General features: G+C 36.8%; 1 protein-coding gene across 1 annotated transcript in view; it reads right to left on the bottom strand.

The window, feature by feature from the left end:
- LOC120311494 overlaps window positions 1–27,624 on the bottom strand; it is a 528,108-nt gene that overhangs the window by 26,426 nt on the left and 474,058 nt on the right. Inside the window, exon 2 of the mRNA XM_039351051.1 lies at window positions 4,590–4,773. Coding sequence (XP_039206985.1) covers window positions 4,590–4,773 — 184 coding nt within the window. The remainder of the gene's footprint in view (window positions 1–4,589; window positions 4,774–27,624) is intronic.

Raw genomic sequence — 27,624 nt, 5'->3', positions numbered from 1 at the left:
AGCTTACAGGAAGATGGCTTCAGCCTCGCCCAAACGCCTCGCAGCCTCTTATATAGGCAACTCCCGGGTAAATGGGTTACTTTTCCCGCGCCAGCACCCGCGCATGCGCACGGCGCTGGCGACAGCCTGTCTGGTCCCGGGCAGCTTTGCACCTGCCCGGGACTGCCTGCAAACGCCCGAGCCGTTTGCAAGGCTCGGGACATAACACTAATACTAATACTGTTTGTATCTATTAGCAAGCATAGATGTAAGCAATATAGCATATATCCCTGCCAGGCCAGGCTTTGTGCTCTATCTGATCTTATTTTTAAAATGTATAAAAATAATATACTAATAAGACCAGGAATTTGCCATGGTATAAAGTGTGGTGGAAGGTAGTGAGAAGGTGAATTCCTAGGAGGGTTGAATTTCAGGAACCTAAGAGGCAACTCAGCTCAGATGGTATGTGTGAGAGAAAGAGAGTGAAGACAACGCCTCCCTATTAGTTCACAGAGTATGTTACAAATGTAGATGGTAGCATCTTTAGTCTGGCAAGTTTTGTTTATAGGTGTGAAGCAATAAAGATCTCAGCTTGGAAGAATTGCCATGTGTCATTCTTGGTTTTGGGTGTGACACAAAGTGACAGAATTTAGCATTTAACCACTGTATATTTCACAAAATTTCTTTAGGCCACATATAAGTACGATGAACATTCTTCAATAATAAAATCAGTGGGTGTCTATAATGAGGTACTTTTATTGAAGGTGCGACCTCTCCCCTCTTGGTAATCTTAGGCAGCATCTTGGGGCCTTAGGAGGGTTAGTTACATTCTGGTTAATGGATATTTTGTGGAAGGCCGTGATTAGCACAAAAACATGTTGTGAATTTGGAAGACCCTTAACAATGGCATGCATTTTATGTATGATAGGTGTACATGTCTACCAGCATAAAACACTTGCCTGAAGTTATATGTACTATGATAGTGAGTAATGCTTTCAGCTTTGCATAGCATCTATTGAAGCTGGATTGTAAATAAAAACAAGACCAGATTAGGAGGGAAAAATGAAGGCATGAAATCAAGATGGACTGAATAGGTGTACCAACCACTAAAATGTATTTATTGCCACCCCCCGCAACATTACCGATAATTGCTTTAAAAACTGCCTTTTTATTTTATAAAAATAATCCTTACTCAATTCAGTATGAATTAAACTAAAACATACCAAAATATGCTTAATTTAAACCATATGTAAATGTACAATACCTTTACATTCATGGGGTTCTCAAAGTGTATCAATTTCCAGTTATAAAGACAGGGATGGAATTTCAATGTGTTCACTATAAAACTTAAATTTATTTTTTTCCTGATAGATTTAATAGTTTCTATTTCACTCCTTTTAAGACTGTAATTAAGGTTAGGTCTAAATATTAGTATAACTGTGATATGATTGATAAGTTTCTGCTGTATAAAAATCTTATATGAATTCCTGTGTTGTTCATCATATATTTTTAAATGAAATCTTTACTGAAGAACATTTCCATGAAGCTTAATTAGCAGATTTTGCATCACCTTTACATATATGATAACTTTTGTAGAATAATTAGCCTTCATGCCCCTCTCCCCTAAAAAAAGCTATACTGATCTAACAGGAGCTCTCAGTTCTGGCAGGGAATAACTTAATATAATCTTTACACATATCTTGCAAATAGAAAGTTGTGTTAAAATATCACAAAACATCCAAATAGAAAGCAGGAAATTGAGCCTTTCACTTGCAAACTTGTGAATATATCACACTGGAGCTGTACACATGAGCTGATCAGGTCTGGCAAAGGAAAGTGTGGGCTTTTAAGATATTTATAAAACTATTTCTTTTGTAACCAATTTGTATTTTGGAATTCTATAAACTGTTTTTGTCAGGTCTACCTAACAGTATGATCTAAACCAGTGGTTCTCAACCTGTGGGTTGGGACCCCATTTGGAATCGAACGACCATTTCACGGGGGGTGACAAACAACGCAATCCGCCATTTTCCCCCCTTTTCCTTAGCTGTGCTACTCCCTTTTATTCCATTGGCTTTTGAAAGCCAATAGAATAGACTCTCTTGAATAGAGTCTAATTCTATTGGCTTTCAAAAGCCAATAGGAATTGTCCAGGCTGTCTCTGCCCTGCTGAGCCCACCAAAAGTCCCATTCTGCAAACGGTGCTGCACCAGTTGAGTAGTCCTCGACTTATGACTGGTTGAGTAGTCCTTGACTTATGACCGGTTGGGGGTCGTGGCATTAAAAAGGTTGAGAACCACTAATCTAAACTCAATGCTATTTCTGGTTAAAGTGGGTTAGGCTGAAGCTCAAGTAAATTCTGCCCTCCAGAATTTCTCTCACTAACCAGATTTTTGTTCTGACCACAAAAGTTTCATCCAGAAAATTGTTCAGGAAATGGCAGCACAGCCAAGAAAGGAGTGGGAAAGGTCAGGGGAAAGGAGGAGCAAAGCTCCATTCAAAGCAAGAAAACATGCAGACAAAATAAAGCAAAATTAGGATGTGCTGAGGTAATTTCTATTTTCCAGTGCACAGAATCTAAGCAGAAGCTCTAGGGGTAGAAATCATAATCCTTCCTTGTGCCATATACAGGTAGTCCTCTATGTACAACAGCTCATTTAGTTACAATGGCACTGAAAAAAGTGACTTATCACTGTTTTTCACACTTACGACCGTTGCAGCATCTCTGTGGTCACATGATTTACATTCGGATGCTTGACAGTGTTCCGGCTTTGTGACCATCTGACAAGCAAATTTAAGGGGGAAGCCAGATTCCCTTAACAACCATGCCACTAACTTAACAACTGCAGTGATTCACTTAACAACTGTGGCAAGAAAGGTTGTAAAATGGGGCAAAACTCACTTAACAACCATCTTGCTTAGCAACAGAAATTTTGGGCTAAATTGTGGTTGTAAGTTGAGGACTGTCTGTACATCTTCAGCTGATATGAAATCTAATCTCAAACTATGACCATGGTACTCATACGTTATGCTTTTAAAAATAGAAATCCATATAAAATGTATCTGCTAATTTTACAAAATTCATTCAGTGTTCGCAGCTATGACAATAAGCAATTTTTTCCCAAGATAAGATATTTTATCCAAGATAAGATCCGTTTACCCGAAAAAATTCATAGCTTGTCTCTTGAATTTTCAGAGTCCATCTGGAATTTTCTACAAACTTTCACGCTCAACTTCCCAACCATGTCAGCTGTTACTGAAATGTAACATCAAGACTAGTGATTTTCATAAATGCATATTGAATCAATCTTCCCAAATAGGTTCATTTGTTAAAGCATGTCTCACAATGTAGCAGGGATCATATTACATACAAAATATATAATATTGGACTCAAACCTGGGTCCAAGGTAACCTGGATCCAGCTGTAAAACTATTATTTTCCTGCAATACTTCAACCTCTTTGAGTTTTGCATGAAATGAGAAGTCTTTTCTGCCAGTTGAACGGCCTTAAGAACTCTACTGCTTCAATCAATCATGTTCAGTTTAAACCCAGCTGACTTCCTAAGTCATCCTTCACTATATTTAATATAGTGACAGCTGATGGCAATTTAGTATTTTAGTATTTAATATAAGACACACAGAGGAAAAAAAGGACTTTGGTTTAACAAAAAAAATTAAAGTGTTTTCATTGATTTTGGCAGCTGTTTGGGATTGAAAATTGCAGCCATGACAATAAGATAATAAGCTTTCCAAACACTCATTGTTTGAAATGAACTAACAAAAACTCTGCTTCATCTTTCTTTAATGAACATATGATAAAATCAGCAGCATGAAGGATACTTGTGTCTTGATATTTGGTTCAATTGAGCTCACCCAGAGGAAATGGACTAAAACACATCAAAATGTTTGTGTTACTTTTTTAAATTCATACCAAGATTTTAACTTCATAACTGTTCTTTGAGGCAGATTAAACTAAGAAATAAGGAGTTTAAACGTATCCAAAACCAATCAAGGTATTTTACTGATTGCACAAATGTTAAAGATTAAAAACCAATCTAGTCAGATCAATGAAAAATTATATTCACATTCTAACCAGATCATTAAAAATATATTGATTCTGACTGTCATGCAACAGTCCATGAGTTTTCTAAGCAAGAATGAGAGGAAACTGTAGCTATTTTTTTTTCTAAACATAACAATACCTAGCTAACAAATTAAGGATTTTTTTTTGTCTCTCACAATGTTTATTAGACTGTGAATGTGTCTAGCACAGTGGGTGCAAACTGCTTTAGTAAATTTATACTTTTATGCACAGTTTGGATTATTGCACTACCACTGCAGGATTAGAAATACATTCATTGTGAAGGAAATTCTGCCCTATAGAACTAGCTTAATGATGACAAAGAGTTTCTGTTTAACTTTTTATGAAATAAGATATAACAGCAGCATCATAAAATCACTAAGTTAAAATAAAATAAAAACCTATTTCCATTAATTATCTCTTTCCAAACAGAATAACACATTTTGGGCATCTGAGATCATTAATACAGTTGATATCTGCATCATGGTGAACAATTCTCAGCTTTTTAGATACACTGCTATATACTTACTTTTGTTTTTTGGGACTCTTAATCTTGATATTTTCTGGTCTGTTTCTTTTTGTTATTTCTTGTCCATTCTTTAACCATTTGAATTTGAGAGAGAGGTGCTCAGAACTGGCTTCACATCTGAGAACTAATGTCTGACCCACAGCAGATTCTTGACTTTTCATCTCCTTCAATTTAGGAGGCACAGCTAAAGAAAAAAATAATAAGGTATAAGTGACTGTGTCTCTTTTAAATTGAAAAACAAAGGCAGAAAGTGACATCTGAGCAACTTGGAGCATTTAGGATATCTTGAAATTATGCAACTCTTTACCTGAAAGTTGCCAGTTTCATGAAAAAAATATATATCATGAAATGAAGGGAAACAAATGGGAGGATACTTAATGATAACAACCAAAATTGCTTTGAATTACTAAGTTTGTTATGCCCTGTGTATTCAACAATATTATGTTTGGATGAACTGATAATATGACTGGGAAATGCTGTTCTCTCCCATTCCATCATTTGTAGTTTGCAGACTCTCAAAAACTGACACTCTGTAATCCTCTTGTTCCTGGATCTCAAGGATGGCTGGAAGTGGAATTCGAGAATATTTCCACTCATTCTACAACAGATTATAATATAATCCCTAGAAGAAAGCTCCGTAGCCCAGAGAAATCTACCTTGCCTGCAAAGCATACCTTTCCCTGCCAAGGAAAAACTTATTTTAGGATGTTTATAATAACATCCTATAAAATATTTGGGATTTAGTAATTGTTGCATTTAGATAAATCATTCATGCAACTATTTTAGGTTTTTAAAAATACATAATTATATAATTACTGCTGATGCCTGCTATATAAATAGTGCCATTGGATAGAAATCACTAAATTTACATCTTGCATTTCTTTTCTAATGGAAATTTAGGCAACATCTTTAGCAGTTCCAGAGGTCTACTACACAGGAAAAAAAAATCACACTAGTGTTAGAAAAGTTGTTGCTTCATGATCCTTCTGATTATGCTGTAATATAGAGCCAAGCTCCAATAAAGCCAGGCTGTGTCTGTACAATAAAATTTGTTCTTCAAAAAGAATCTATCTCTGTTAGTAATAGGCCTGTTTTATTTACGCTGTTCTCCAATTCTGAAACTTAAAGGAATATCTTTCAAGATCTAGTTTCTCCTTTCAAAGAGGGAACACTTTATACAGTAACACTTTATTTTGTAATAAAATAAACATGGCTTTGATTGCAGATGTTTCCATGACATAAAAAGGCAAGCTGGAATACCAGCCCAATTACCCCTCTCCCCCTGACTTGAGTTGCATAACTTGTTTATGACTTATTGCACAGGGTGAATGCAGTGCATCTGCTGATTTCAATGAAAAGCAGGAAGCATGTTTATGGTTTTACTTTATTTTCCTTTTAGGAAAGTTTTGAATGGAAATCTCCAATTCTCTCTACTTGCCAAAGAGGGAAATCCATATATAAAATCAGATACGTCAGCTCCCAATCTGCGTGAAGAGGGGAGGTGTGTGCAACTGAATGGCACATCCCTTGGGATCCAGTAGGCCACGTTCGCTGTGTAATACACAGCAAACACAACATTTTCATCCATTTGGAAACAAAAAAGAAGGTCTTTTTTGGTTTTAAAATCTCATTCTAATATTTTCAGCTTCATTTTTAATAGTTCAGCTATTTAAATATATTTCAATACATGTAATTTTGACTCTACCAAGACTCAGGAGAATTCAAACCAAGATGTTAAGCATCAATTAACATCTTATGCACAGTTGATATTTTTAAAAAAGATCAAGGTAATTAGCCAGTTTGGTAAGGAAATCATAGGAAAATTTCTTCCCCAGATATTAGAAAAATACAGCTGTTACAGTTACTGATGTAAAATAAATTTTATCATCATGTACTGTACATCTACCAGTAAGTATAGTATTTATCTTGTCTGCAGAAATAAAATTGTTACTTTCACATGAGATGGGCAAAAGTCATGCCTGAATTAATATGAAGAAACAGCAAAAGAAAAAAAAAAAACAAATGAAGACACAGCAAAAGAAAAAAAATTATTTTAAAGATCATCAAGGTGTTATTCCCTAAACAGGCTGGATTATATATTGTCAATTCTACTGTTGAAATTGTATTGAATTACTACAAAATTACATGCTAAAGATAGGAAAACAGACAGATATCCAAGTATATCTGAGGGATTTTACTTCTTTAACATGATACTTGATGGTCCTTTTTGAATATGATTAATTTCAGAAAAAAGTTAACTATGGAAAAACTAAGAGAACATGGATTCTGTAGAAATCAACCTATAGATTCTGCAAATCAATTGCAGTATTTTTGCTTCATCAGGTAGCATTAACTGATCTTGTACTAATTAGCTTGCTGTCAGCAGCTTTGCAGCTTTTCAAAAAAAGTTTATTTCTTGTTAAAAGAAAAAGGCATGTAATAAATTTTATTAAAAAGTACAAAGACAGCTTGTCTGATTGTCACTGTAGGCCAGATATAGGACTACAAAAATTTGGGGATAAATCCCATTGACTTTAGGTGGGGGAGGGGAAAGCTAAAAGATAAAGATATAGATGACTGTTGCAAAAAAATTATCATGAAAGTTTCCTTTTATCTCACATAGCATATAAATATCTTGTGAAGAACACATTTGCAGCACAACCTATTGAATGTCAACCCCAAAATAAGAGCTGTTTTACTGAATTTACTGCGAAGTAAGTTTGTATTGCAGCCTTAATATTTTTCAGTAAAATACTGAATACAGTCTTAGCTTTTTTTCAGTATAGGCAATCTAGTTCCATAAAAACTTTTTTGCAGCAAATGCTGTGGAGAACCACAAAAATGACCTTGAAGAAGGTATGCAGGGGAGACAGTGAGCAAAACAGGCATTTAACTGGGATGTCAGCCCTTTGAAGTAGAACTGACTCCATAAGAAATTTTGTAACTTATATTATTGATACAGGCCAGGCTATAGTAACAGAACAGTAACAGTGTTTTCCTTTCCCTTCTTAGGTCAAACACAGTCAAGATGGGGTCATGTTTATGTTTAGTTCTAACACCTTTTTGCTTTCTCAAATCAAAATCTTTATTACTGCATTTAAGCCAGAAAACACTACAGTAGAAGTGCATATACATATATCTAAACTTTATAAAACTATACAACTAAATGGACATAAAATACAATAAAATTATATAAAATAAAGTAACGACAATACAGGTAACAGTGGCAATCACCCAAAGTTCGACTACTCCTCAGTCATAAGCAGGACAAATGATGGCAAAAAAACACCAGGCAATCTGGAAAGAGCTACAGAGTCTTGGTAGAACAGAACAAGGGGGAAGATAAGCATTGTGCTCTCTGCTAGGGTAATTCTTCTTCTTTTCCCCAGCATAAGTCAGATTTAGCTAAGTGACTGTATTACATACCTTCCCTAAATCATCTCTGTGGTTTTCTACTGATGCCGTATAATCTATAGTTCATAAATGTTTGAATTTTCCCATAAAACAGATTGTCCCTACGTTATATTGTATTTTATATTATATTGTATTTTAATATTTCTATTTCTCTGCTTATCTCAAATAGAATTAATGAATATTGTAAGATTGGTTCCAACAAAGTTGGTGTTTGTCTAAAATCTTATACAGACTTTATAAGGAGGTTTATTTGTAGCCTGAACCTTTGACATTATCTATTATTGTTTGTTAAATATTGTGAACTGAACAATTCACAGTACTAATATCATCAATTTGTGTCAGAAGCTCAGACTTGATATATTGCCATATCTTTGGCAGAGAAGTTTTACCTCAGGCATTTTGGAACAATTGAAACCACAGCTCATGTGCTGCTATATATAGTAATATCAATTTTATGATGTACAGTGATAGTGATTATATAGTGTTAATTTTAAGTAAATTTTCTGGTAGATCAGGTAGTTATTATTTTTAATTCTTCCTGTGGATTCTAATATTCTTTTCAAAATTGCCAAATTCTGTTATAAATCCTATGAACTAGGAGACAAATGAGAAAACCTAGACATTTTTAAAATCAAATTAAACAATTTGTCCATAGAAGCTTTTGATTATGCTAAGATTGCATAATGGTCTCAATTTGTTAGCTAAATACCACACATTGATGTGGCTGGATAATATGCTTTTTGGCTACCATTGGATAGTCTGTCTATTTCTACTTATCTACCTAAACACATACAGTACATTGTAAATCCTAGATTCTACTTAGTAAGTTTGCAATAGTTTGCAAAAACTTGCACCAAAAACATAGTTTTCAAGAATATACTTTACCCAATTGACAAAACTGTAACATAAAGTATTAATTTACTTTCATAAGTAGTTTGCACTCATACATATCATCAAATAAATCTGTTATCTTTACTCTTTATCCTACATGAGTTTCTTAATGGGACAAATTTGTAATATGATCTTTCCTAACTGTTATCATCAGCCCTCTACAAAATAATATGAGGATGCTCAAACCTTTCTATATGTTCCATGCTTTTCCTCTTCTGAAATCTTTCCCTATTACTTAAGAAAGTAATTTGACTGAAGTTTTTTTTAATTGTTATTATTTTTCCATCATATATTAAAAACGATATTCACAGAGAAAGGGAGACCTTACATCCAGACTAATGTCCCCAAACCTGAATTTAGAAGACATGCTTCCAATATTTGCAGAAGTATATTTAAAAGATGGAGCAGCGTTGCAATTTATGCTAAGTTTAATGGACAAGGGCAAATAATTCAAGATATTATGGATTATGTTAAATATTCATATATATATTTGGAGAATCAATAATTTGAAGTAATTGATTTGATAATGGAAGTGGCAAATTGTTATTATAGATTTCCTGTGTTGTTTCTCCTTCAGTTATTTACAGAGCTTATCAAGGGTACACCCTTTTTCTTAAAAAAAAAAAAAAAAAAAAAAAAAAACCAAAAACCCAACTGTAATGTGATTTGATTTTGGCTTAATGTTATATGAACCTCTTCCAGTAGACATTAACCACAGGCTTGGGAGCAAAGAGAGGTTTTAAGGACTTTGGGAATGCCAGAAAAGAGGAGGCTGTTCATATCTTTGGGAGGATGAAGTTTCAGAGGCCAGGGGCCATAACAGAGAAAGCATGCTTCCTTGGACCCTCAAGTTGATAAGAAAGGACTTGGAGCATATCCATTCTGCTCAAGTATATCAGGTAGGATGAAAAGCAGTCCCACAGGTTACCTTGGCACAAAGGGCCTAAAGGTAACAACTAGCACTTTGAATTGTACTTGGAAGTCAATGCTCAGCTCATTTAGCATACATCAGAGATCATCCATCTACCTACCTACCTACCTACCTACCTATCTATCTAATTTATATGGCTGCCCATCTCATAAGAAGCAACTTACGCACAACAATAGTGCATAACAATCAACTGAGTAGCCCAGAATAGTAAAAAGTCATAATGGGGACCAAGAAATGAGAGCCCATTGAGCTCTATCCATCTATCTGAACTATAAAAGTTATCATCACTTTTCAGAATTAGGCACAGAAGCCAAAAGTCCTTGAACGTATCAGTGTCTCTTGAATAATCAGAGACTTCTCATTTTCAGCCTTTCATATGCAAATTAATATGAATAAATATACCAAGGCATAATTCATTGGTTGAAAAAGTCTAAAGTTAATGTTTAACACTGAAAAAACTATAGAGTAGAATAGCCAAACTATGAGGTTCCTGATCAATTTATATTAGTATTAAGCAAACATCTCCAAAATCTGAGTAGTTTCCTGTCAGAGATCCACTTAACAGAAGATACTAGCTGCTATCAATTAGAAGCTGGTGATTAAAAACAACTGCAACGTTTACTGTATCTGTGATATTTTTTCAACCATTCCTTACAAATTCACAATGATGAATGACAGAATAAGGATTTTACTGTAAAAGTGATGTAATGGGAAATGAAATAAAGTTATGCCCACAAAGAACTACATGTAGTCCTCACTTAGGAACAAAAAGTGCCCATTGGATATGATGAATTCATATAACCACTACGATATTTGCTTAACAACTACAGCATTAACCACCAGTGCCACACAGGTTGCAAAATTGGGCATACACACGGTGACCCACTTAACAATCACGGGTTAATTTCAGGCTCAGTCATGATCATTAAGTGCAGGATTAACTATCTGTAGTTTTACTTCTTTGCCAGCAATTTCACATGGTTGATGCAAATAAACATTGTAAGAAAATGTTTCCTTCTCATTTCTTGCTTCTGAAGAAAATCATACTGTTTTGTACTACCTTACAATTAATATATTCTGCCAACACTTTTATAGATGAAGTCCAATGTTCTCCCTTAGCTTGATGATACATGTACTCATGACTTATAAAAGGAGAATTGTCAACAGTGCAATGAAACAGCAATTGATTAAATTAAAAACAAATACCTTGTTAAAATAAGTATGGTGGCCATTTATCTGGCAGTAATTGATGCTAACCCAAATCTTTTAGCAGTATTAACATAATTAGCAGTAATGAGCTATGAAAACACTGTTATGTTTTTTGCAATGCCTCATCTTGGAATACCCCTCTAAAAATCATGAACAAAAACTTTAGGAAGTAAAATGAACTTATATACTTCTAATGCTTCTTAAGTATTTGAATATGATATAATAAAACTAGCATAGTAATCAAACAATATTAAACCAAATGCTTTACATTAGAAGCAGTTCAAATTAAAAGACATATTTGCAGATGTTGGGAAGATTTATCTTTCTTTAGGAAGTATCTTTCTTTTCTTCTCTAGATTTATGAGCTATCCCAAGGATTTGTTTTCTGCAAGAATAAACTATAAATGAAACTACTTTGCAAACAGGTAAGTGAAGCCTCAAGATGACAAAGATGTGCAGCTAAACAGAAAAAAGGATACTGAAATTTACATATGCATAGAAGAGATTCTTAATTTCTGTTACAGTTTCCATTCATATGATAGCAATATTATTAAGAAACCAGTGGGTATTTGATTTCAGAAATGTTAATGCTGTGAAATCCTACTGTTGCAAATAAAGCTTTTTTTTAACTGCACAAGTTTATAGTTTAACTGATTTACATACTGACTTAAGGCAGTACTACTAGAACAAAAATACCAGGCAGCTAAGAAATGTGTAGCTAATATATGATAGGTAATTGAACAACTTAAGCAAAAAGTATGAAGAGTTTGAGGATTGTAGAGAAAAAGTGTGTTGTGTATATGCAAACGCGTGCAAAATCTCCCCAGAGATCTTCTCTAGGATGATTGCATTTTGTTTAATGGCAAATAAAAGATTTTCCTTTGTAATAATCTTAAACTGGAAACTTTTGGTTTCTATTGATGTCCAAATTTCTATTTATGTGCAAAATTATTTGCAGGAGTGCAATGAAACATAGATGCTTTTTTTTCTTTGATTTTTTTTCTCATAATCATATGACTCTTGGTATTGCACATATAAAACATATGCTACAATAATATATGTTAAATAAGATATTTCATATATTTTTGTTTGAATGTTGCTTCTATGTGTATGTAGACATGTATGCATGCTATGAAACGTGACAATGTAACTACATTGCTTAAGGACAGCAATCCCAGTTGCCATTGTTAAACAAGGACCACATGTGTCTTTTGAACATCCAACTTCCTGCTGGTTTCGCCATTGACTTTGCCTGTGAGAACTGGCAGGAAATATTAAAAATTGCAGCTCGCTGTGATGTCATCACCACAAATCAGTTTCCTGGATTGTGGTCACATGACTGACTGCCAGAACTCCAAGGAATGGTATACGTCCCCCTCATTCGATGTCAACACAAATTTGCTGAACGAGTAGTCATAAATCGAGGACTACCTGAATACAGAATTCAAACAAAATAGATTAAAACAAAGTAATACGTAATTTATATAAGATTCCAACCTGCTTCCAGAATGACAACAGGATGAGGGCGAATCTGATTTCATGAAAACAGGCTGTTTCATAATGCGGGGGCCAACTCAGAAAAGGACTCCTCTGTGCTCAGTCCATCTACTCTCCATTAATGAAGATTATAGTCAATTTTTCTTCAGGGTATTTGTATTCTTCAGTTTGTCAATTCCAGCTGAAGGACAACATTCTAAAGGTACAGCAGCCCCAAACTACTTAGGACTTTACAAATCAAAATCAGCACTTTAACTTGCATCCAGAAACTTAATGAGTGTTAATGCAGGGTCTGGAACACAAATGCTCACTGGTTGTTTTTTTTTTTTTTATGCAGTTAATACATTTTGGATCATTTGCAATTTTGGAATAATCTTTAAAGGCAGTCATAAGCAAAGTGTACTGCAGTCTATCCAGAACGTGATGACAGCCTAAGTTGACTGTCACAAGAATCTCACAGTACTATATATCAACTTGAAGGAATGCAAAGATATTTCAGTTAAATCCCCGGCTACAAAACAGAGAGGAAAATATTGAAATAAAATACATTAGTTGCCTCTTGATTTCTTGATTCACATATCAGCCTTCCATCCTTCCGAGGTAGGTAAAATGAGAACCCAGATTGTTGGGGGCAAGGTAAATATATATATATACATTGCTTACTGGTGTACACCGCTTAGAGAGTGCTTGCACTTAAAGCGGTATATAAGTCTCATAAATAAATAAATAAATAAATCTTCATTAAGTAACTAATGAAGTGGTAAGTAATTGTAACAAGCCATTTCTACCCTAAGCATATCCAAAACAAGACATCCCAATACAATAGGATCCATGCACTGTGGTTAGCCTATTGTCTATGGAGATTCTCAGTCATCCAGGTCATGGTTGTCCCAAAGCTGCTTTTGTTCAAGAGGCAACTGGATTTTCTTGTTTTTCTTTGAAGACATTTTGTTCCAAGAAGCTTCTTCAGCTCTGACTGGATAGTGGGGAATGGTAGGATTTATACTCCTTGCAGACAGCTGATCATTTACATCAGTGGTTCTCAACCTTTTTAATGCCGCGACCCCCAACCGGTCGTAAGTCGAGGACTACTCAACTGGTCGTAAGTCGAGGACTACTCAACTGGTGCAACACCGTTTGCAGAATTGGACTTTTGGCCGGCTCAGCAGGGCAGAGACAGCCTGGACAATTCCTATTGGCTTTTGAAAGCCAATAGAATTAGACTCTATTCAAGAGAGTCTATTCTATTGGCTTTCAAAAGCCAATAGAATAAAAGGGAGTAGCACAGCTAAGGAAAAGGGGGAAAAAATGGCAGACTGCGTTGTTTGGCGACCCCCGTGAAATGGTCGTTCGACCACAAATGGGGTCCCCACCCACAGGTTGAGAACCACTGATTTACATTCTTTTAGCGAGTCAATGACTCAACTCGCTAAAAGAATGCAAATGACCAGCTGTCTGCAAGGAGTATAAATCGTTCCATTCCCTACTATCCAGTCAGAGCTGAAGAAGCTTTTTGGATGAGAAGTGACACTTGATGGAACAGTGGTTAGAATGCAATATTGCAGGCTAACTCACTGTTCACTACCAGGAATTTGATCCTGATTGGCTCAAGGTTGACTCAGCCTTCCATCCTTCCGAGGTCAGTAAAATGAAGACCCAGATTGTTTGGGGCAATATGCTGACTCTGTAAAGCACTATGGAGCAATATATAAGTCTAAGTGCTATTGCTATATCTATACCTCTACATCTATGTATGTATATGTATGCATGTACATATGTGTCTGTCCGTCCCTCCCTCCCTCCCTCCCTCCATCTATCTATCTACCTATCTATCTATCTATCTATCTAATCCAGTGGTTCTTAACCTGTGGGTCGGGACCCCATTTGGGGTCGAATGACCATTTCACGGGGGTCGCCAAACCACGCTGTCCGCCATTTTTTCCCTTTTCCCTAGCTGTCCTACTCCCTCTTATTGGTGGCCACACCCACTTGGGGGTCACCACAACATGGGGAACTATTATGGGGTCACGGCATTAGAAAGGTTGAGAATTACTGATCTAATCAGATGGGGATAAGACATTCATCCAGCTTAAACTGAGCTTTGTTGCTGGACTTGTAAAAGTTGCACCAACCTTACATAACCAAGAAGTCCTCTTTATATTGGGTTGTATATTCTTCTATCCCTGCCAGATGCACCATTATTAAGATTAAAACTTCAAATATATTTTCTGAACTGTGAAATCTGGTGGGTCCTATTTACTTGTTTATTAATTTGTTTATGTCATTCAAGTCATATGGCTGCATTTCTCACCAAGTGACTCTGGGTGGTTGAACAATAGTTAAGCCAGCAAAAACTATAGGGGAAGGACTGGCTGAGCCAGGGAAAGGAATAAAAAGAGTGATCAGTCTACTATTGTTGTGTAGCCACAAATAAACTTAAGTCCAACTCCCCTTGATTGCCATTGACCTTTATCTAACTACAACCAGGTGCTGTCTAGTAGTTGAGAAGATTCCTAGAAATAGGCTTTTAGCAATAAATCAATTAAACTGAGCCTTCACCATTTGGATTTGGTCTTTCATGCCTGACAAAAGCACAAAATAAATACATAACCATCAGCTGAGATAAAACAGATAATCATCATGTAAAGGTCACGAACAATAACCTTGAGGGACAGGAGGAAGAGTTGCACCAAAACAACAGCCAAACAAAAGAAATCAAAACATAACTCTCTGTAGTTCTCATGAAGATAAATGGGAAGGGGAAGAGCATTCTTATTTGCAAGATTCTTATAGTAAAAATAGTATTGGCTTTCAGATTTGTTCTGCCTTGGACACATAATAGATCAACAAAACCATTTCAATGAGTCTGACACTCAACACCTATGCCCAAGGAAAATATCTATATCTTCAGGGTCTTATAAAAGGCCGAAATGTCAGGGCCAATTTGATTTCCAGGTGGATGATATTCCACAAGGTAGGCACTACTACAGAAAATTTTGGCTGGTGAGATCTAGGAGAAGAGCCTTTTCTGTTGTGGCCCCTACGTTCTGTAATATTTTCCTGCTGGAGGTAAGGTCGGCCCCCACACTCCTGGCCTTCTGGAAGAGCCTTAAAATTGATAGGGGAGCTCTGTGTTGGATGTGGCTGATCCCCACCCCATGTTTCATCTTCTCTTGGTTTTTAGTTTGCTATTTAATCTTCTTAATTTTAATAGTTTTGTGTTACCTTTTTATCATTTTGTAAGCCTCCCATAGTTGCTGCAACAGTGAAATGAGCAAAAATAATTTTAATAAATAAATAAATGAAATGCTCTCTTCTTGGGTCCTGCCAATGTCGTTTAATTGATGGGAACCATAACAGGCCTCTCCTTCAAAATCTGATGTGATGGGAGGTCAATTTGGGGAAAGTCAGTCCCACAAATAGAGGGGTGCTCTTAACTGTCTGCGTTGCTGCATTTTGAACCAACTGCAGCTTCTGGATGCTCTTCAAGGACCACCCCACGTAGAGTATGTGACAGTAGTCCTGCGTTCACTTGAAATCAAAAGGAAGTGGTTCATTTTGGAGAAAGATTGCCTTTATAAAATATGCTGAAATATTTCTTTTTAAAGAGAATTAACTATTAATATCAAAAGGGAAGTTCTTCAGCAACTAATAGCAAATCTCTTCTCCCTTTTGCTAATTCTGTTTTTGGACTTATTTTCAAGCTTGGGTAGAACATACAGAGTGGAAACAGCAGAAACATCTGGAGTTTATTAGAAGAGTGCTTTCCTAGCCCACGGCATTGCACAAATCCCAGCAGGCGAGGGATCACCCTTGACCTGCCAAACAGGATTACTACAGTCAAGCAACTTCCTCGTGCTGCATAGCTGTTTTCCCTACTACCAGACAGACTACCATGCTCAAGCTGGCTTCAAGAATCTTTGTTGCCATAGTCACCACCTAAAGATTTTTTGGCTAGGTTTAAACTGACGTTGGGATCCAGCAGAATAATTCTGTCTTCAGGATAATGGGCTAGCATTCACAGATTTTTATAAGCAATGCAACCTTCCCACAGGTATTGTTTCATTTGCAATATCTGTTCACTTGTACTCATTTTTCTCTAATATGAATATTTCACTTCACTCTCATTTTCACACTAATTCTGTGTTTTTTGCTTATATCTTTGTGTGTATGTCTGTGTGTGCGTGCAGACAGACAGTTTTTTTTTTCTAGTTGTTAAGGTATCAGGCTAGATACCAGGAGACTGCAAGTTTTAGTCCTGATTTAGTCACAAAGCCAGCTGAGTGACCTTGGGCCAGTCACTTTCTCTCAGCCCTAGGAAGGAGGCAATGGCAAACTATTTCTGAAAAATCTTCAGGGACTTGTCCAATCAGTCTCCGAGAGTCAGACACAACCGAACTGAAGGGAAAAATATGTATTCATTCTTTATAACATTTCCCTTTTCATTACAGATCATTAAAAACATTTGTAATAATGTTTCTATAATTAGCCTTTCTCCTTTACATTCAAGCACATTTCTATCAGGTAGGTCAAGGTTTACTTTTGATATAAAGAGTACTATGACCTTGAATGAAACCACAATTTCATCTTCTTCTATTTTTAGATGTTTGATTTTTCTGGAGACCTCCATTTTTGTGGAGCAAAGTTTTGGAAAATCACTGGAAGCATTTTTGGACTTTTTGGGAGGCTCCCATATTCCCCCAAAGAAATTTTCTAGAGGCACTCTCCCCAGGCGAAATTTTCTGTTGCTCCCCAGTTTTCTAGAGGATTTTTTTCTGGGAGGCCCTGAATTTTCTAGAGGCAACTTTCTGGAGGCCTCCAATTTTCCTGGAGGAAACTTTCTGGAGGCCCTTCATTTTTCCAGAGGACCCTCATTTTTCTGTAGGCCTCTATTTTAGAATTAAAAATAGAAGATAAAATTATGTCCACAGATCCAGAATTAGCAAAATAATCTATATACCACACAACACACCCGAAGTAGCCAAAAATACTAAATATAATAATAATAATAAAGTTGGAAGGGACCTTGGAGGTCATCTAGTCCAACCCCCTGCTCAGGCAGGAAACCCTATACCATTTCAGACAAATGGCTGTCCAGTCTCTTCTTAAAAACTTCCAGTGTTGGAGCATTTACTGCTTCTGGAGGCAAGCTGTTCCACTGATTAATTGTTCTAACTGTCAGGAAGTTTCTCCTTAGTTCTAGGTTGCTTCTCTCCTTGATTAGTTTCTACCCGTTGCTTCTTGTCCTGCCTTCAGGTGCTTTGGAAAATAGCTTAATTTCCTCTTCTTTATGGCAGCCCCTGAGATATTGGAATACTGCTATCATGTCCCCCCTTGTCCTTCTCTTCGTTAAACTAGACATACCCAATTCTAGCAACCGTTCCTTATATGTTTTAGCCTCCAGTCCCCTAATCATCTTTGTTGCTCTTCTCTGTACTCTTTCTAGAGTCTCAACATCTTTTTTACATCGTGGCGACCAAAACTGGATGCAGTACTCCAAGTGTGACCTTACCAAGGCATTGTAAAGCGGTATTAATACTTCACGTGATCTTGATTCTATCCCTCTGTTAATGCAGCCTAACACTATGTTGGCTTTTTTTGGCAGCTGTAGCACACTGCTGGCTCATATGTAAGTGATTGTCCACTAGGACTCTGAGGTCCCTCTCACAGTTGCTACTATTGGGCAAGGTACCACTTATACTATACCTGTACATAAATATCCGGAATCATGAACCTCATCCATAACTGCTGCACTACCTACTTTCAGTTTGATGCACAAATATATCAAATATACCAACAAATCATAGGAACTCTTACGGCATTATCATTTTGAGTACTCCCAGCAAAGACTATAATGCTACTGCTAGAAAATACAACACTCCTACACATACAATCAAAATTATGGATCTGGTATGTAGATGACATCTTTGTCATATTAAAAAAGGAACAACTAGAATACACATGAAACTATCAACAACAACTAAAAAATTGATAAAAATTATCAGGGAAGAAGAAAACAGCACACTATCCTTCATGGATATCCTTATAAGCCAGTGGTTCTCAATCTTTAGAGACCGGCGACCCCGGTCATGAGCAGGCGCCCCACATGCGCGGCGCCGCCCCCTGCGTGGCACGCATGTGCGGCGGCGCCCCCTGTGCGGTGCACATGTGCGGCGGCTGCCCCTGCATGGCGCGCATGCATGGCGACACCCCTGCGCGACACGCATGCGCGGCGCCACCCCATTCGCCACCCCCTGCGTGGCGCACATGCGCGGCGCCACCCCTGTGTGTTGCGCATGCGCGGCGCCACCCCCTGCACGGCGCGCATGCATGGCACCGTCCCCTGCGGCGCCCCCTGCACGGCACACATGCATGGCACCGCCCCCTGCGCCGGCTGAGAAAAAAAATGGCGGATCGCATTGTTTGGCGACCCCCGTGAAATGGTCGTTTGACCCCAGACCCACAGGTTGAGAACCGCTGTTATAAGCAGACAAAACAATGGTGAATTAGAAAGGAAAATCTATCAAAAAACAATCTACACTAAACAAGTGCTCCATTACCAAAGTAAGAACCCAACCTCCAACAACAGGAGTTCTGTTAAGAATATTATTCAGATGAGTACAAATAGACTGCAGCAACTCAGAGCACTAGAAGACTACCTATAAAATATCTTCCAACAAAATGGATACCCAGGTAATTATGAAAAAGTATCTGACCACTCAACTCCCTACAGAGGGAGGGGCAGGCATCTTACATGCGCTTGCGCAAACATGGATGTGACCACATGTGTGTGCGCATGTACAGGCTGCGAGCATGCACACCATGCAAATGGGGCTGTGAGCATGTGTGTGATGTTCTGAGCAACAGCGATGCCTGTGGTGCCGCTGCCTCCAGGCTCACAGTGATGCTACCACCAGTGCAAGGATCATTGTGTGGCCCGCAGTGATGCCATGCCCTGCTCAAGGCTCATGCCACCGTCCCACATGAGGCTCGCACTGTGGCCTGCAGCAGTACCACCCCTAGTGCAAGGCTTGCACCACCGCCCCAGACAAGGATCACACTATGGCCCACAGCAATGCCACCCCACACAAAGATCACACCACGGGCCACCTGCCATTTGTGGTGCTGCCACCATCCATGCAATACTAGTGGTGCTGCTGCTGCCCACACAACACTTGCAGCAATGGTGGCATGAGAGGGGTGAGCACGCGCACACGCATGTGCACTGCCCAGTTACTCATGCAGCCCTGTAGTGGGCCGTGGCCCGTAGGTTGGGGACCTCTGCCCTACAGCACAATGAACACAAGCTATGAAAAAAATAACACTACCATACATCAAAAACATCTTAGAAACAACCCACACCTTATTACAACCACAGAGCATTATTGCAGCCCACAGACCAATGAAAGCCCTCCAAAACATTTTAAATAAACCAAAAAATCCAGTAGTCTAAGAAGAAAAAACAGGAATTATCTGGAACCTATAGTGTAAAGATTAACAGCTACTATGTGAGACAGATAGGCAGACGATAAGCAGCACATATCCACAAGCACGGACTAGTAGTTAGAAGACATAACAAACCTCTTTAATCTCACAACTCACATAAACAGACTCAACCATTGTTTCAGTTGTGAGCATCCTAAACTAAGCTAAATCCAAAAATACTAGGAAAGCTTGGCATTCATACAAATCAGCCATCAACAGACACATAGAAGTAAATCATATTTACACACCATGCAAAAAAATCAATAAAAAGGTAATACAGAAAAAAAAAAAGACCAGAACACATTTTTTCCTACAGTGGGATAACATCAGCCAAACAATCAAGCAGAAAACAATACCCTAATCAAAGAACTACCAAAGAGAAAATCAGACTCCCATCCAAACTGACAAATTACTGTACTTATAAACTAGGAGCAAACCCCATGCTCGCTAGCACTGATGTGATTTATTTTTATTTTTCACATTTTTGAACCACCCCTCTCTCTCAAAGAGGCGTTACCCAGATGGGTAATGAAATATATGTAAACAAATAATGAAGCTGAGAGAGAACCAAGAACTCGACAGTTCAACTGTGAGGTACATAAATTCTCTTCTATTGGAATTAGTTATGTATTATTTTCCTATGTAACTGTGTAATCATTTCAAAATATTGGTATTTTTCAACTTTTAGCTATTGGGTTAAGAGATAATAACTTAATGCTACCTTAATCGGCTGCTGGAATGTTTAATGCTTTTAAACTAGTATTGCAATTTAATAAGGAGAAATTCATTTACCAATCAATTAAAACAGATCTTTTGAGTTGTGTAAAAAGAGAAGATTCAGAAAAGAAATGGAATTGATTTATCACTAGCACATTACATTAATGTTAATTGAAGAGCATGAAATCAATTGTATAGAAATTTGCTTAAATACAGTGCCAGCCCTACTTTGAAAAACAAATCAGTGACCTCATATTTACAAAAACACTGTAAAATTCTTTCTATAGTACTTCTGTAAGAAAACTACAAAGTAAAATTATTTGCAAATAAATCTTCCTTAAACTGAAAGACACCAGGTTTCAAAAATATATAGCAAAATATTACAGTAATGTAATTTTATGCTGGTCAATAGGGTTTTGCAGATTTCAAAGTATATTGGCTTACCATATATGAGCTTGTGCCCATTCAGGCAAGTTTTCTGCTTCTGTCCAAACAAGCTAAGTATAAAAGCAATTATGATTCATAATATACACAATAAAGCAGGATTCCTACTTTAGGCAATATATAAAGCTTTTGACTCTTCATTAGATTAGCAATTACTATCTACAAGGCAAGGCAAGGAGGAAAAAAGCTGAATGCACGAACAAGCACATAATGAATAACAACCCAAAATTCTGGTTTAATTTTCCATAGAAATGCAGGCATATTGTGTATAACTGGCAGATGTTTAAAGCTCTTGACTATTATTATAACACTCTCTTAAATTTGTTGCTAACATGCAACATTTCCTAATAACAGTAGCTACATTCAGCCTTTATTGATAAGGATTCATCCTTTCCACCTTCTACAATTCCTAAATATTTAAACCTGTTTGCTGTGTGAAGTCTCTGTGGCAAAAACCACAAACCTTCTATGAGCTTGAAGTACTAGAGCAGACATGTCAAACTTGCGACATCGCGTGACGTCGCACAACGTATCGGGACAGTTTTGCCATTGCTGGCAATGGGGTGGGCACGGCTTCTGCATGATGTGTCTGGCCCATGGGCCAGCAGTTTGATATCCCTGTACTAGAGATAGGTAATCAACAAAGGAAGCTGCCCTCCACATCTGCCCTCCATGATTCACTTTGAGCCAGGAATTGTATTTTTCTCTTAATTAGGTGTGATTGAATCAGTCACACCCAAAACAGGGGCACAGAATTAGGTGTTTTCAGACAAGGCCTCCATTGCATTTCTTGATGAATCATTGCTCCAAGCTCTCTGTTATTTAAAAGTCATGATATAATCTGTAATTAACACAGAAGCAAAAGTGTGAAGATGAGCAAATCTCGCTGTTACACAATCAAACTGGTTGTCTTTCAGTCTAAAAGTCAATCGTCTTCTCAATTTTGTTTTTCATTCAGAAAAAATGCACTTCAGAAAGAAGTCTGAAAAAACACTGCTTTAAGCTACATTGTTCCAAATGTCAGAGTGAGAGAGGCAAAGAAAAAAAATAATAAGATAAGATAACCTTTATTGTCATTTTTTACTACGAGCACATGGGCCCACATTAAAAATGAAACTCTGTTGCCTGCTCTCAAGAAAGTATATATCTACCCATACCCATAATACACATATACATATGCACTCTCTCTCTCTCTCTCTCTCGTATGTATGTATGTATGTATGTATATATGTACTGTATATATATAAAAATCACTGTCCCATTTTGAATACATAGAGGAAAAAGGAAGCTTCAGAGTTCACAAGGTTAATACTTATGGAACAAAACTGTGGCTGAATCTGGATGTTCTGCTTTGCATACCACGAAGCCTCCTCCCAGAAGGTGACAAGAAAAATAATGAAGACGTATCTGTCTTTGGCAGAATTTCTCACGAGTATCCCAAATCTGTTGAGTTTCCTTTGAAAGCTAACATTTTTCATCTTTTCATGATAGCAACACATAAGAGTGCAGTGTGCTGCAGCTGCCAAAAAGGCCAAGACAGTGCTAGGCTGCATTAACAGAGGGATAGAATCAAGATCACGTGAAGCATTAATACCACTTTACAATGCCTTGGTAAGGCCACACTTGGAATACTGCATCCAGTTTTGGTCACCACGATGTAAAAAAGATGTTGAGACTCTAGAAAGAGTATAGAGAAGAGCAACAAAGATGATTAGAGGACTGGAGGCTAAAACATATAAGGAACGGCTGCTGGAATTGGGTATGTCTAGTTTAATGAAGAGAAAGATGAGGGGGGACATGATAGCAGTGTTCCAATATCTCAGGGACTGCCACAAAGAAGAGGGAGTCAAGCTATTTTCCAAAGTACCTGAGGGCAAGACAAGAAGCAACGGATGGAAACTAATCAAGGAGAGAAGCAACCTAGAACTAAGGAGAAACTTCCTAACAGTGAGAACAATTAACCAGTGGAACAGCTTGCCTTCAGAAGCAGTGAATGCTCCAACACTGGAAGTTTTTAAGAAGAGACTGGACAGCCATTTGTCTGAAATGGTACAGGATTTCCTGCCTGAGCAGGGGGTTGGACTAGATGACCTCCAAAGTCCCTTCCAACTTAATTATTATTATTATTAATAATTTTTTTAAAGAAACCTCCTTCTGTAAATATTTTTAGCAAAAAGGGGAGAACAGAGAAATCAAAATCAATGTTGCTTTCAGTACTGATACAGATGGATACCTTACAGGTAGCTCTTGATTTACAACCATTCATTTAGTGACTGTTAGAAGTTACAATGACACTGAAAAAAATGACTTATGACTGTTTTTTATTTACGACTACTGCACTTGATCATGTGATCAAAATTTCGATGCTTGGCAACTGACATGTATTTAAGATGGTTGCAGTGTCCTGGGGTCATGTGATCACCTTTTGCGACCTTCTGATAAGCCAAGTCAATGGGGAAATCAGAATCACTTAACAGCCATGTTACTAATTTAACAACTGCAGTGATTCACTTAACAACTGTGGCAAGAAAGGTCAAAGATGGGGCAAAACTCACTTAACAACTGTCTAACTTAGCAACAAAAATTTGGGGCTCAATTGTGGTCGTAAGTCAATGACTACCTATATTTATTAGAGAGTAAAATAACTGTTTTTATTGCTTTCATCATCCATGTCGTTTTTCTCACAGTGTTATGGAAGGTAAAATAGGCTTGTAAAGTAAATGAACAAGAGAAATTTCAACGTCTCAAGTTTTTTCTTAAAAGAAAAAAAAAGTCAACTTTATTATATTTAATTGATGTTGTTTATTCTGCTTTTGTTCCAAGGTTTCCCATGAAAATTGAAACCTTTGCTTATCGTAAAACTAGGCAATTTTAATGATGCCTGATGTCTAATTTGCGAAGGGAACACTTAATAAATTGCAGTTCAAAGGGGTGGCTATGGGAAGATAACCAGACATCTGTAAAACTAGAACAGTGTTTCTTAAACATTTTCTCTCAGGACCCCTTCCCACTTTTAAAAATTATGAAGGCCTCTGGAAGAGCTTTCGTTTGCATGTTATATTTACTGATATTTATCTTAGTAAAAATTAAAATGGATGCATTTGTTTCCGCTACCATTCCTCACAATCATTTGATGGGATTTTAATAATGTGCTATTTTTTTAACATATCCTGGTATATAAATAATTTTGAGGACCCCTAAGGAAGTCCCAGGACAATAAATTAGGACATGAATTAGGACATTCTTCTGCTTCATGCTCAATTGGACACAAGTTTCCAAGTTGCTCTAGGTGCAGTGCTAAACCAGTGCTAAACTTTTGCAGTTAATTGATTCAGAACTTAATTGATGCAAGGAAAAGAGATTTACTGTTTTTATTTTCTAGTTATTGGTAAGCAGTTCTCCATTCAGGGAACACCTGCCTTGCCCATCTCCTAGTTGCAGGATTCTCTTCATTTCCGGTGTCTTCCTGATGTACCCCTGTTGCTATCTTGAGACAACTTCATCACACCTCATCACACCTTCATCACACCTCAGTCAATTGTCTTCTGGCTGTGGTTGTTTTCTTTTTTCCTCTCTCACACACAAGTGGTAAGCGCAGAATGAGAAAGAGGATAAATGTGCTGTCTTGCTGTTGTTGTTAGAGGTTTCCCATTATATAGGGGAAAGTGTTGATCCTCTCAAGTTGAGAAACAGAGGAGAGCCACAGAAAATCTGGAAACCTGCTAGTTGTGTGGATGGAGCCTTGATATTCTAAAACAAGTTTAAGCAGATGAGGGAGGGGAGGGTTAAGCGCCAGAAGCTAAGTTTCTGTAAAAGGCTTATATTCTGCAAATCAAGAAAACACCAGCTTTTAAGTAGTTTTCATTTTCCCTAATTTTCATAATTTAGAAAGGGTGACAATCTAGAAAGTATAACATACATTCCTAATACATAGATGATATGTATATTAAAGTTACAAGTAATCTTTGCTTAACAACTGGTCATTTAGCGACTATTTGAGTTGTGACAGAGCCTCCAAAAATTAATTCATCTAGTTCCAGAGTTCACTTAATCACTGCCACAAAAAAATGTTGTGAAATCCGAAGTGGTCACATGGGTGCTTTGAATTATGATCATCATGACTTGAGATGGAAATTCCAGGCTCTATTACAATCATAATGGACTACCTGTATATAAAATGCTTTAACAATCTGTGGCAGAAGGAAAGCTACTTTTTTCTCCTGTTGTCTAATATTTTGGTCATATTCCATCTTTCTCCTCTAGTTGCTTAAGACAACTTCTTATAAGCTCATTTTATATCATGTCATTCATGTGAGTGTAGCATATTTACATTAATGGATATTTTGTAAAAAATGGGTACTTGATACCTTATCTATACTTGTGATATACTTGAAGACAGTTTAAATTGTTACAGGAAAAATCAACAAATTTGGGAAACATGATGGTTTCTGACAAAAATGCTAGCAGGTTTAAGACAGAGTTTAATTTATGAAGAATACAATAGACCTTGTAGCTTCAACTGCTCTTTATCTCTCTCTCTCTCTCTCTCTCTCTCACACACACACACACACATACTCACACATAAAGAACATTTCAAACTACAATGTGTGTGTGTGAGAGAGAGAGAGTGAGTGAGTGAGTTTGTGTGTGTGTATAAAGAGAAGAAGACATGTTCTGGAACATGTCTTTGACTCATACTGAATTTATTCCATACTCAAGATTGCACAAGATCAGTATCTCATTTTCTGAATCAGAATCTGCCTTTCTCAGAGTCCATAAAAATGTATATATTGCATGTGCGAACATGAACAAATGCAGATTGGATGACCTTTCTAACTCTTTAAAAAATTGTCTTAAAAGTTGCCATTTCCACAATCTTCTCTAGTCAGTCAAGCATGAATATTTCTAAGGAAGTCTCTGACCGTGTAAAACGCAGTCCTTTTCTAAGGCTCAACAGCTGTCTAATGGAAGCACCTGCCTCCTTGCTGTCAGTTTAAATGGGAAAGGCCTGGAATGTGATCAGAATTACAACAGTTGTATACATTTAACAGTTTAAAAGGTTTGTCTAGCAAATATATATGAATGATGTTTACCTAACACGGGATCATTACAGGATACAAAACTCGGCTTCAGTTCCAGATCATCTTACTTGAACCATTTAAGTAACCTAGAAATTGTGTGAGTTGACCTACTATCTGGAAACTGGCTTAAGCAATATTTTCAGTTCTTGTTTTAGAGTCACTTTGGACGAAGGGCATATAAAGTTGAAAAATAAATAAATAAAATTTTAACCAAAAATAATAAACTAAATGTACAGCAATTAAAATTACTTTCCAGATTAACAACCCCTGTAAAACAAAACAATAACAATATGAAGTATTAAGGAAATTACTAATTCAAGCAATTCTGGATCCTTTCAGACTTGAGGTTCTAACGTATAAATTACAAGGATACAAAAGCCAAAAATCCCTCTGTGTTTTTCAAGGTAAAACTCAGTTAAAAAAACAACTTTTTATCGATAATCAGCCTAGCCAAAGTAAGATAACTTACTGTGAAGTCATAACAAACACAGAATATTTTTCCAAAAATGTACTGTGTGGATTAGAATACGGAAAGGCTGAGTTTCACAGTTTATATATTCTTATGAATATATAAAAAGTAACAAATAAAGTGTGTATTTTAGTATGTGCTGCTCGTGGAGCACCCTCTGGTGGCCAAAGACAGCTGCCAAACTAAGTTACACAACTTTCTTCTTGCAGTTGACCACCTCAGTGTTTATATCTTTTGAACTCTTATGTGTTATTTTGACTGGGAGATGCATACAGTTTGAATTACAATCCACTTTTGCCATCAGATACAAGTTAATGCTTTCAATAAGAACTATGTGTAAATAGTGGCTTACGATATTTTATGACACCACTCATGATTAAATCTAAAAGCAGCTGCAAAGAGAAGGACAGACTCACTTCTTCCTTTGTAGACTAATCAGTAACATCACTTGGAGATAGCATCTCTCCTTTCCATGAGACAACCTGATTCAATCACTTAAGTAACAACTGCCCAAGGAAGCATTAGCTCATTACTTTAAAAAGAAAAAAAAGAGCAACAATTCTTATAAAACTTCATTGTTAAACTTTTGGAAACTATTCTTATCACCCATAGACAGGGAACCAGAGGCAATTAAAAAGTTATGCAAATGTGTTGTCAATTTTATTCATTAAAAAAATAACAACCAAAATAATTTTGTTACTTATATAAGGTAAAACATAAATACTGGAAATTAGAGATTGGATTCAGACTAGTCGTGTTTATTAGTCAAATGAACTGAATCAAAAGAACCTACAATAATCCTAGTCAGTATGTCTATTCTAAAAATTATCTAACACTGAATTATTTATGAATTTTTTTGAAAACAGCATCTAAATCAAGTTATACTTGTTTTCTAAA

The sequence above is a fragment of the Crotalus tigris genome, unplaced genomic scaffold (assembly GCF_016545835.1).
Source record: "Crotalus tigris isolate CLP2741 ecotype Arizona unplaced genomic scaffold, ASM1654583v1 scf7180000018368.3068619, whole genome shotgun sequence".
NCBI classification, from domain to species: domain Eukaryota; kingdom Metazoa; phylum Chordata; class Lepidosauria; order Squamata; family Viperidae; genus Crotalus; species Crotalus tigris.
This window is presented reverse-complemented; position numbering and strand designations above follow the sequence as displayed.